General features: G+C 39.2%; 1 protein-coding gene and 1 non-coding gene across 4 annotated transcripts in view; both read right to left on the reverse strand.

Moving 5' to 3' along the window:
- The window catches only part of alien (COP9 signalosome complex subunit 2 alien), a 75581-nt gene that overhangs the window by 22208 nt on the left and 41256 nt on the right, over positions 1-12117 (reverse strand). Inside the window, exon 9 of one of the 3 annotated variants that reach the window (XM_067086924.1) lies at positions 1203-1246. The exons of the other annotated variants lie outside the window; for them this stretch is intronic. Coding sequence (XP_066943025.1) covers positions 1218-1246 — 29 coding nt within the window. The 3' untranslated portion in view covers positions 1203-1217. Of the gene's footprint in view, positions 1-1202; positions 1247-12117 lie in introns of those variants that run through there. 3 annotated transcript variants of the gene reach the window in all.
- On the reverse strand, positions 10907-11025 carry LOC136829078 (5S ribosomal RNA). The gene has a single exon (XR_010850281.1). It is a non-coding gene; the product is annotated as a 5S ribosomal RNA (ribosomal RNA).

Consider the following 12117-nt stretch of genomic DNA (forward strand, 5'->3'; position numbering starts at 1 on the left):
GTTATGAGGTAACTATAATTGTCGGATAAATGGTAAGTTTGGTAATCAAATATCAAGCACTTAGATACCAGGTTTAATTTGAAGATCAAACACTGGACACTTCATCACACTATATATATATAAATATATAATATATATATATATATATATATATATATATATATATATATATATATATATATATATATATATATATATATATATATATATATATATATTTATATATTTATATATGTATATATATATATATATATATATATATATATATATATATATATATATATATATATATATATATATATATATATATATATATATATATATATATATATATATATATATATATATATATATATTAATTACTGTATCTGGATTGCCATTGTCTGGAACTCAACATTATCCGACTTACCTAGACCAGGGATCAAGACCTCAAAAATATACATTATATATATAAATTTCAATAAATTTTAAAAAACTGCCCTCCGATGGTTGGCAATGTTGCGCAGTCTCCGGTAACACTGCCATTGGAGAGGAGGAGCAGAAAGGCTTTGGATACGAAGGCTCAGAGGTGTTGTTTCGGAAGGAGGGTGGAGCTGGGGAGCACTTTCTATGGCTACGAGGGATTGGGGATGCAGTGTTGGATGGGTGAAGAGGGCTTGGTAGACCTGACTTGATAGAGCTTGTTTGGTTTTGTGTTTTTACATTTATGATACAGTAAATAACATTTTATTAAAAGATATGTACAGTACTGAGAGAGAGAGAGAGAGAGAGAGAGAGAGAGAGAGAGAGAGAGAGAGAGAGAGAGAGAGAGAGAGAGAGAGAACAATAACCAAGGTATGTTTACATCAAAGTCTAAGTACAATAACATACACTCCTTCACTTTTTTATTTATATTTCATGCTACAGTACTCTTGTTTACATTATTATTGTACAGTATTTTCTCATTTTTTATTTTTTCAAACCAAAAAGATAAACGCAATCATGTGCGTAGGCTACAAAAGAGAGAGAGAGAGAGAGAGAGAGAGAGAGAGAGAGAGAGAGAGAGAGAGAGAGAGAGAGAGAGAGAGAGAGAGAGAGAGAGAGAGAAACTGAGGTATGTTTATATCACAGTCTAAGCACAGTAACACACGCATCCTTTACTTTTTATTTATATTTTATGCTACAGTGCTGTATTCTCGTTTATATTTTTACTGTACAGTTATACTTGGTCCACGAACTTAATTTGCTCCAGGACGCAGTTTGTGACCTGAAAAGTTTGCAATCTGAATAAATTTTTCCCATTTAAAATAATGTAAATACAAATAATTTGTTCAAACCTCAGAAACACTGATTTTTTTCATTTTTGAAATTTTTTCTGGGACAAAAGCAATGCCTGATACTTACAAAATCACATATGTACTTCATTCAATTTACTGTTTATAAATAAAGTACAGTAGTTGCAATATTTAAACCCAGATTTGATAATCCACAAAAGAAGCATTACTCCGAATTAAGTTTCGTTCAGCAACTAAAGACAGTGATGATGTAGGTAAAATACAATCAGCTGATGATTTTGAAAATGTAAACAAAACCAGAATGCAAATGGCAAACGGTTGCTCTGTTCATATTTTGTAATACAATAATATGACAATAATACATGCAATATGATTAGACAGAGTAAAACAAGTTTTATTAAAACTGTCATTATTCTCAATACAACTATTATTCAACTTTTCCAAATCGATATACAGTATTAGTGTAAAAACTTAACCGGGGCAATAGCCACTCTCTCTCTCTCTCTCTGTGTGTGTGTGTGTGCATATTTCATCGACTGCTATACTTATGAAGATGCTCTATCCTCCACAAAAGAACTGGGGTGCTTTCAATGGACCATTTTGGGGGATGTTTGTGTGTTCGCAGTCTGAAGTATTTTTATAATATTATTAAATTATTTTGATTAGTGTAAATTATCATATTGTCATGCATATGAGAGAAAAGGAGTTCATTATTTTTGTGAACAATATGATGTATTTTTCAATAAATGCAAAACATGTAACTACTAAACTATGTGTTGCCTATGAGAGAAAAGGAGGGGGTTACTTTTTTGTTTTAAGGGTAATTTATGCAGTTTATTTTGTTATAAACATGGGAAAATAAGGTATATGATCACTTATTGCATAAAGTTTTCAGTTTAAAGTGTGATGGTTGTTGTTTATAAGCATATTTAGTGTTTACAGCTGCAAATGAAAAACGCGTAACCTAATGAACTACGTGTTTCACAGAAGAGAAAAAGAAAGTGGTTGCTCTTTTTTTTCAAGTGTCTGTACTACTTATGGAGTTTATTTTGTTACAAATATGGAAAAATAAGTTAGATAATTACTTTTTGCATAAAGTTTTTAGTTTGAAGTGTGATGGCTGTTGTTTAGTGTATAAGCATACTTAGTGTTTTGGGCTCCAAAAGAAAAATGTGTAGCCTACCGAACTAAGTTTCGGGTACATGAGAAAAGGGGGGTTGCTTTTTTTTTTGCTTTTGGTTTTTAGGTGTATTTATGGTGTTTATTTTCTAGCAAATATGGGAAAATAAGGTAGATAATTGCTTTTTCAATTTAACGCACATGGTTGAGTTTATCTTCCGAGTTGTAAAAAATGAGGAAATGCAATCACAAAACAAAACAAGCTGTATGAAGTTCTCTGATGCAAGCAAATGAGTCTGTGTGTTCGTACTTACCCTACTCACACAATTGTGTTTATTGTTTGGGTTGTAAAAATACAAAGATGGTAAAATACAGTAAAAATATAAAAGAGAATAGCATGAAATATAAATTTAAAAAATGAAAATGTGCGTTCGTATGTACCCTATTCACACAATTGTGTTTATTGTTTGGGTTGTAAAAATACAGATGATAAAATACAGTAAAAATATAAATGAGAATAGCATAAAATATAAATTTAAAATATGATAAAAGTAACAACACAAACCAAAACAAGCTGTAGCAAGTTCTCCGACGCCATAGAATAAGTTTGTACATTTGTATGTACTGCCATACGCACATGATTACGTTTATCTTCTGGGTTGTAAAATAAAAAAATTAGAAAATGTGTTTATCTTCTGGGTTGTAAAAATAAAAAAATTAGAAAATGAAGTTAGAATATAAATGAGAATAACGTAAAACATAAATTAAAAAAATCATAAGCATAACAATATGAACCAAAACAAGCTGTAGCAAGTTCTCGTTTCAGCAAATGAGTTTGTGCAATTGTACACACCCGAATTGAGTAAAATTTGAATTAAAAATCATGAAGAGTAACAACATGAACCAAAACAAGCTGGTGCAAGTTCTCCGGTGCCAGTGAGTGAGTTTGTGCATTCATACGTTCCCTACGCTTAAGACTGTTTATTTTTAGGATTGTAAAAATAAAAATGAGAAAAAACAGTAAAAATATACTAAATGAGAATAGCCTAAAATATAAATTAAAAAATCATAAGCATGACAACACAAACCAAAATAAGCTGTAGCATGTTCTCTGGCACCAGCGAATGAGTTTGTGCATTCATACATACCCTATGCATACGATTGTGATTATCTGTTTGGTTATAATAATAATAAAAAAAGAGAAAATACAGTAAAAATATAAATGAAAACAGCATAAATTATATGCAAAAATTCCTAGAAGATGGGAATCCTGACAGCCTTTCATCTTGACATGTAAATGTGCTTAGTTGCAAATTCTACTCTTCACTTTCGAAGTGGCAGTGAAAAACTTTCTTGTATAAGTCAACAGAATTACATGTACCTTTTATTTTGCATGTACTTCATTAAAATTTCATCTGATTTTCATTTAGTATTTCTTTCTTCCTTATTAAACTACTTGTACTGATTTACAGGTATTTTAAAAGTATGATGAGGTGGTTAACTGATGGGTTAAGTGTATTCTAGCCTAACCACTCGGAAATCTGGCAAAATCACTAATCCAGCACACTGCAGGTCCAAGTGATGCCAGATTAGTGATGGTCGACCTGTATATATAATTTTAAAAATAAGAAAAAATCACTCTCCAATTGCTGGCAACACTGTGCGGCATAAGGAAATGTAAGTAGCACTGCTTACACTCATAAAGAGACTGAAAAAGGGTTGGGGGGGGGCATAAAAGTTTTCCTGGGGGGACAGATGGCTGGGTGCCATGGGAGGAGAGTAGCAGTAAGGCAGTTTACAGGAAGACTCGCCCAGAGAAGGGTTGTTTTGGAAGGTGAAGTGGCCGAGAAGGGATTTCAATAGATGCACCGTGGGATGGGTGGACATGGGTAGGCAGGTGACCGATTCACTAGAGCTTTTTTCACTTTATGTTTTTTGCGTTCATGCTTTTTTCACATTTTATCAAAGGATATTACAGCACTGTACTGTGCCTTATAATAAAATACATCAAGCATGATACAAAAAAAAAAAAAAGATACGTTATACAGAGAGTGAGAGAATACAACAACTGAGGTACTGTATTACATATGTTAAAGGCTGTAACACTCACACTCCTTAACTTTTTTCAATTTTCATTTTTATTTTTACTGGCTTTCTCATTTTTCATTTTCATGTGTTGTCATAATTTTCACCGCATAAAAGATCAAAAACAAGAGATTTTACAACCCAAGAGAGACAGAAATGCATTTGAGGGAAAGGGAGAAGTTATAAATAGCCCAATATGTTACCAATATCAATGACAAAATTCAAGACAAAATTTGCATTAATTAATATTTTACTGTGAATGTGGACATACATCAACAGCGATAAAATATTCTCGTGTTCTGTCATGATGTGTGATAATCAGAGTCAACCAAGCTTGTAGTGAAATAAAGCAAGCACAGCACAACGGTAAGATACACACCTACATACTGTACATAAACACACACACACACACACACACATGAACACACAAAAAGTGAGAGAGGTAGAGACAGAGAGAGTGAGCTTTTGCAACTGTTACTGGCTTAAAAGTATGACGTCACTTAACACGTCATGAAACATCACTTTGTTTATCACTTTTCACTGGCTAATGTGGATACATCATCAGCTCAACAGTGTATGGTAGAAGATACATGGGCGGGCAAGCCTTTGTGTGTTTAGTAAGCTTTCCTGTTACAGGAGAAAATGCATTTTTCATTAAATGTTACTGTACTGTGATTTCTCCCTTTTACTGGGTGATAGGCATATGCCTCGTAAACATATCTTTATCTAATTGGCTAAATACAGAGTATCAATGCATTCGGTAACAAAGAGCCTTTTCCCTCTTGTTTACAGTCATGGGTGATCAGTCGCTTGTTTGAATTGTTTGTGGGCGTTTGCGATACACTGTGAGTTACCTAGAGCACATGGCTTTCGTTGCAGTGCCTGCAGCACTGCAGGTGTTGCTAGCTATGTGTGTACTGCCGTGTATTATTAGTATGGCCCCTTCTTGTCCAAACTTTCCAGGACAATCTGAAGTAGTATGCAATGGACTTTAGGAAGAGGATGTCTAGGAATCATGCCCACAAGATCATGGCAAAAGGCCGACATGAAGACATGGAGCAGTCACCTTGATCTGTTTTGTCAGCTAATGGTGGCTGGCAATCAAGTTAGCAGTTCTAAATTGAAGGCTGCAGCTATTAAGTTCGCAGGCCTGCATGGGGTTGAGAACTTTAAGGCATCTGAAGGGTGACCATTTCAATTGATGATTCGGCATGAGCTTTCTAACGAGAAGACTCCTGGTGAAGCTTTGGGTTCTTTTAAGGAGGAAATGAGGAATTTCAGCTGATGGAAATTCCATTTGTTGATGTTGATGTGCCAGGTTCATCCAGTGAGGAATCTGATGTCTATTTACTGCCTCTTGATGAAAAGGACCCTCTACACATCAAGGAGTACAGAACTTTGATGATACAGTGGTGCTGGAGGAGGAGGAGCTCCTCACAAGTTTTCAAATTCTGGCCAACATATGTGGTTTTGGCACCGCACACAGGTGAGTGAAAAATAAAAAGTTGTTTAATTTTCATGTCTGTCATCAGAGTATTTGTTTAAGCAAAATATGAACGGTATCTTACAGTCTTGCATGCTGCGCATGAGGGAGGAAAAAAAAAAAAAAGAGGTCTACTTTTTCTCACTGTATTTATACAATATACTAGCTGACCAACCTAGCGCTGCCTGGGAAAACTGAATGACAACCGATAAATCCTCTCTCTCTCTCTCTCTCTCCAAGTCTCCCTCACTCTTTCCTGCTTTCTCCTCCCTAACACCCCCCCAACTACTATCTCTCTCTCTCCCCCTCTTTCTCCTCCCTAACGACCCCTCTACGCTCTCTCTCCATCTCTCCCTCATTCTTTCCCTCTTTCTCCTCCCTAACACCCCCTCTACTCTCTCTCTCTCTCCTACTGTCCCTCACGCTTTCCCTCTTTCTCCTCCCTAACACCCCCTCTACTCTCTCTCTCTCTCACTTCCTCTCCCTGTCACTATCTTTCTCTCTCTCTCTTCAACTCTTCCTAACTCTTTCCCTCTTTCTCCCCCCTAACACCCCCTCTACTCTCTCACTTCCTTCCTTTCCTGTTAAGATAGTTGCTTTAATTACATTGCCCAGCATTTTTGACAGTTTATATTCCACCCCTTCTCACCCCCACCTCTTCCTATTGTGGCTGAATTTGGACTTATCGGCATTGGGAGTGTCACTATTCATCTCGGGTATCTCAAAAACTATGGATTAGACATTAATATCTGTATTTTTGACATTTTATTTTTCGCCCATTCTAACCCCCCTTCCTATTGGGGCTGCACTTACGTTTACAGGGCATTGAAAGTGCCACCATTCATCTCGGCAACCTCGAACACTATGGATTAGAGACTAATATCTGTTGTTTTGGTTATTTATATATGTCACCCCCTTTCCCATCCCTGTCCCCTTCGTGCCAGTGATGTCTTACCCATAAAGTATTCTTTTCCAGATACTGTAGTAAGTCACATACTGTATATACCACAATGAGGTACAGTAAACCTGTATAGTTTATTAAGTCTAAGGCAAGTCCTTCCTACCCCTAACCCCCTTTGGTGCTAGTGATGTCTTACCCCTACAGTATTCTTTTCTGGATAGTAAGTCATATGTATACCAAGTTTGGTAGAAATTGCTCAATGTGTTTCAGAGTTATGCTGGAACATACACACATACATCCATTTCTATTTATATAGATTTTGTTACAAATACAAGAAAAAACTAATTTCCTTTTGCATCAAGTTTCCAGTTTCAAGTGTGATGGTTTTGTTTATAAGCATACTGAATGTTTACGTTTACATGGTATTGACAAAGTGGGGGGGAGTAAGGGTACAGAGTTGCCATTTTACACCCATGTAGTTTTGTTTTGTCTGGGAATCTCAATTACTGTCATTGTTTTGTCTGGGAATCTAAATGGCTTAATACTATTGGGGTTTTTGTCTGAATTTTTATCATGTAATTATCATTTAATTTTGAAGAGATGACAAGTTTCGGTAAAGTAAGTATAGCTTAGTTTTACCAGACCACTGAGCTGATTAACAGCTCTCCTAGTGTGGCTAAGAACCAATTGGTTACTTAACAACGGGACCTACAGCTTATTGTGGAATCCGAACCACATTATAGCGAGAAATGAATTTCTATCACCAGAAATAAATTCCTCTAACTCTTCATCAGCCGGCGGCGGGAATTGAACTCCGGCCCATCGAATGACGGTCTGAAGCTCAACCAACTCGGCCAACAAAGGGCTAGTTTAAAAATTACACCGAGTTATTTACAACTAAAATGTCTGAACTATTCTAAGCAGTTTAGTTTTTTATCCAATTAACTTTACAGTAGTTTGTATATAATATGATATTTTAATGATAAAATAAAGTTTGTTCATACTTACCTGGCAGATATATATATAGCTGTATTCTCCGAAGTCCGACAGAATTTCAAAATTCGCGGCACACGCAGGGTCGGGCAGGTGGTTAGTACCCATTCCCGCCGCTGGGAGGCGGGTATCAGGAACCATTCCCATTTTCTATTCAGATTTTCTAACGCCACTGACTCCTGAGGGGAGGAGGGAGGGCAATATGAATATATATATCTGCCAGGTAAGTATGAACAAACTTTATTTTATCATTAAAATATCATTTTGTTCATGAGACTTACCTGTCAGATATATATATATAGCTGAATACCACCTTTGGAGGAGGGTAGAGACAGCCAAGAATTAGGGAAAAAACCAATTATTGGTAAAATTATTTTGGTTCCTTATCTGATAGCGTAGCTGACTGAGTGGTTACTGTCACTCTAGTCTGCTTCTGCTTTACTAGAGACCCCAGCGAGGTAGTGACCTATATAGCTGGCGACTTCTAGATGATCTGTCAACGGGGGCATGACCACAATGAGACTAAATCATAGACCATACAAAGAGGACAAAAGAGCATTACTAACCACCTAACCAACACCTAAAGCGTTAGTTTGTAAAGGATTGGGAAGACTGCCTCCAGTAGTCGACCCAACAACCATAAAAACACAATTAAAAAGGGGATAGGATCAGAGTTACCCCCTGTCCCCAAGGTTGCTGAAGCAGCAATGTATGGTCCCAGCGAAAAGCAATTTTCGTATGCTACCTAAACATCTTGCCAAGAGTGTGAGGCAAACACCGAATTGACTTCGCCAAAATGTGGCACTGACAATGTCACTGAGTACCATATTTTTCTGGAACGCCATGGAGGTAGCAACTGCCCTCACCTCGTGAGCGTTAACTCTCAACAACTTGAAGTTGGAGTCGTCACAACTAGAGTGTGCGTCCTTAATGACGTCCCTAATGAAGAATGCCAGTGCATTCTTCGACAGGTTAACTGGTTGCCTCACAGAACACCATAAATTATCCGAGGGACCACGAGTGTCCTGTGTTCTTTTAAGGTAGTAGTTGAGAGCTCTAACTGGACATAGAACTCCCTCAGGTTCCTGTCCAATAAGGTCTGCTAAACCTTTAAATTCAAAGTGTCTAGGCCAAGGGTTAGAAGGCCTTTCATTCTTAGCCAAGAACTTAAGGCTTAAAGAATAGACAGCATCGTGTTCCTTGAAGCCCACATGACGGCCTCGAACTTCGCTCACTCTCTTCGCCGTCGCCAGAGCCGTGAGGAATGCCGTTTTCGAGTAACATCCTTAAGAGATGCAGAGTGGAGAGGCTCAAAAGGACTAAAGATCAAAAACTTGAGCACTACGTCCAAGTTCCAAGCAGGAGGAATTAGCTGAGGAACCTTGGATGTCTTGAAAGAGCTCGTACGATCGAGGAGGTCCTTATTGTCAGACAAATCTAATCCTCTGTGTCTGAAAACAGTCGAAAGCATGCTCCGATAACACTTGATAGTCGGAACTGCTATACCGAGTTTTTCTCTTAAGTAAAGGAGAAAATCCACAACCTAGCTCACAGTGATAGAGGAAGAGGAAAAGCCCTTCTTTCTACACCAACCTTTGAAGGTTGCTCACTTCGCTAGATATATCCTGTTAGATGAAGAACTTCTGGCTCTAGCGATGGCCCGTGCCACCTGGCCAGAAAAACCCCTTCGCTCTGACCAATTATCGATAGTCTGAAAGCAGTCAGGTTCAGAGCGGGAAGATTTGAAGATATCTCGCGAAGTGGGGTTGTATGAGCAGGTCTGCTCTCATAGGAAGGGTCCTCGGAACGTCTACCAACCAGAAGAGAAACTCCGAGAACCAGTGGTTCGAAGGCCAAAACGTGGGGATGAGAGTCATCCTCGTCCCTTGTGAGGCCGCGAACTTGCGTATGACTTCTCCCAGAATTTTGAACGGGGAAAAGGCGTAAACATCTATTCCCGTCCAATCCCAGAGAAGAGCATCTATCGCAACTGCCCCGGGTCGAGTACAGATGAGCTTTATAGAGGAGCCTCGCTGTTCTTGAGGTCGTGAAAAGATCCACAAGATGGTGACCCCAAAATTTCCAAAAATCTTGGCAAACCTCCTGATGAAGGGTCCATTCCTTCGGCAGGAGTTGATGGCGCCAACTGAGCAGGTCTGCTCGAACATTTTCGACCCCTGCAACAAAACTTGTGAGAATCGAAATGTTATGAGCATAGGCTCAAAGAATAATCTCTCTTGCAAGGCTGAACAAGGAACAAGAGAGTGTTCCGCCCCTGTCTCTTGAGGTAATCCAATGCCGTAGTGTTGTCCGAGTTTACTAGAACTACACGATTGCAAACTTGGACCTCAAGAATTGGAGAGCTAAAAGATAGCCGCCAAATCTTTGATGTTGATGTGCCAGGACACCTGTTCCTCTCTCCAGGTTCCTAACACTTCCTCTCCCCTAGTGTTGCCCCCAACCTGTTGACGACCCGTCGGAAAAACAACACTAGGTCGGGGTTCAGAAGCTTGAGGTGGATCCCTTTCTGCAATTTCGTTGGATCGAGCCACCACTACAGATCCTCTTTTATAGAAGGAAGAATTCTCAATTCCTCTTTCAAGTCCTCCTTGCTTTGCCAGTTCTCCAACAGAAAGAACTGAAGAGGCCTGAGATGCAGACTTCCCAGGGAAACAAACTTCTCCAGCGAGGAAATGGTCCCCAGCAGACTCATTCATTCCCTCACCGTGCATGTTTCCTTCCCCAAGAAGGCCGAGACTTTTTCGTACATAGAAGTTGCCGTTCTTGCGACGGAGACGCTATAAAAGCCGCAAATACTTCTGAATTCCCAGACACAATGGACAGTGAGGGGATCAGCTGCGACTTTCCACAGACCAGAAGTCCCAGGGACTTCACGAGTTGCAGAGTCAACTGAAGGTCCTCCAGATACCTTCGCCGACGACGACGCCGAATCAACCAGTCGTCCAAGTAGAGAGATCCTGACGTGCGACAGGTGCAACTGCATTGCAACGTTTTTCATGAGAAGTGTAAACACCCTCGAGCAAAATGTGACGCCAACAGCATCTGGTGTTCCCAGGCGGTCACCCATCCAAGTACTGACCAGACCCAACGTTGCTTAACTTCGCTGATCGGACGAGAAGCGGTGCTTTCAACGTGGTATGGCCGTTGTGCAGAGTCCAAAGCAGAGAGCCATGAACTGGTACGCCTAGTCCCCAAGACAACCTGAGATACTTCATCGAACGTGGATGAATTGGGGCGTGAAGATAAGTATCTTGGAGATCCAAAGATACCATCCAATCCCGGGATGAAGGGCTCCTAGTATTGACTGCGAGGTCTCCATCTTGAACTTTTCCTTCCGGACCAAGTTGTTCGACCTGTTGACGCCCAAGACGGGTCTCCAGCGTACTGAAAGTTTTGGGACTAGAAACAATCTGTAGTAAAAATCCCGGGAACTGCGAGCCCAAGACCTGTTCCACTGCTCTCCGCTCGAGCATCTGTTCGAGCAGGTCAAACAGAATTTTCTGTTTGACAGGATGGCAATTGGGAAACAAAAACAAAGGAGGAGGAGACAGGAAGGGAATCAAGTAACCTCTCTCTAACAGTAGGAGGGACCAAACGTCTGCCCTCTCTCTTTCCAGGCTTGTGCAAAATGAAGCCTGGTTGCTAATGGAGTCTGGAGATGAAAGGAGTCACTTGCTACCTCTCTTGGAAGTGACATTCCTTCGGGAAAAAGCTCTCTCGTGGTTGGGTCTCGTGTTGCTTCCCATGGAAGCCCCTTTGTTTGTAGGCAATTTATTTAGCTTTCGTTTGCTTTTTGTATCATTGAGATCGGTGCATTTGTTATGGAGGAGATGCAGTTTGAATGTCGATAACTTTAGTTTTGAGATATACAATATTTTTTGCTTCTCTGTGTATTTATTTGCTTGCTGTTACACAGTTTGATGTTTTTATGACATATTTGAAAAGCCAAAAAATATAACAATAGACTTGCAAAGTAATATAACTTCGCTAAATGAAGCTAGATGAAGCGAGTGTCAAAACACGGCTCAGGTTGGGCAGCGCGACGTCTTATTTAGTCAAGCTCTGAGCTGCTACTGACTGACTGCCACTGACTGCCCTGCGCCATTCCTGGCTTTCGCTGATGCGTACTAGGTCCACAGGGTTGCCATAGAACGCATTAGATATTATTATTTCATAGCTAAAAGGAAATTACTACCGATATACTGACATTATCATTACATTATACGAAAAAAGTAATTTTG

The sequence above is a fragment of the Macrobrachium rosenbergii genome, chromosome 43 (assembly GCF_040412425.1).
Source record: "Macrobrachium rosenbergii isolate ZJJX-2024 chromosome 43, ASM4041242v1, whole genome shotgun sequence".
Lineage (NCBI taxonomy): Eukaryota > Metazoa > Arthropoda > Malacostraca > Decapoda > Palaemonidae > Macrobrachium > Macrobrachium rosenbergii.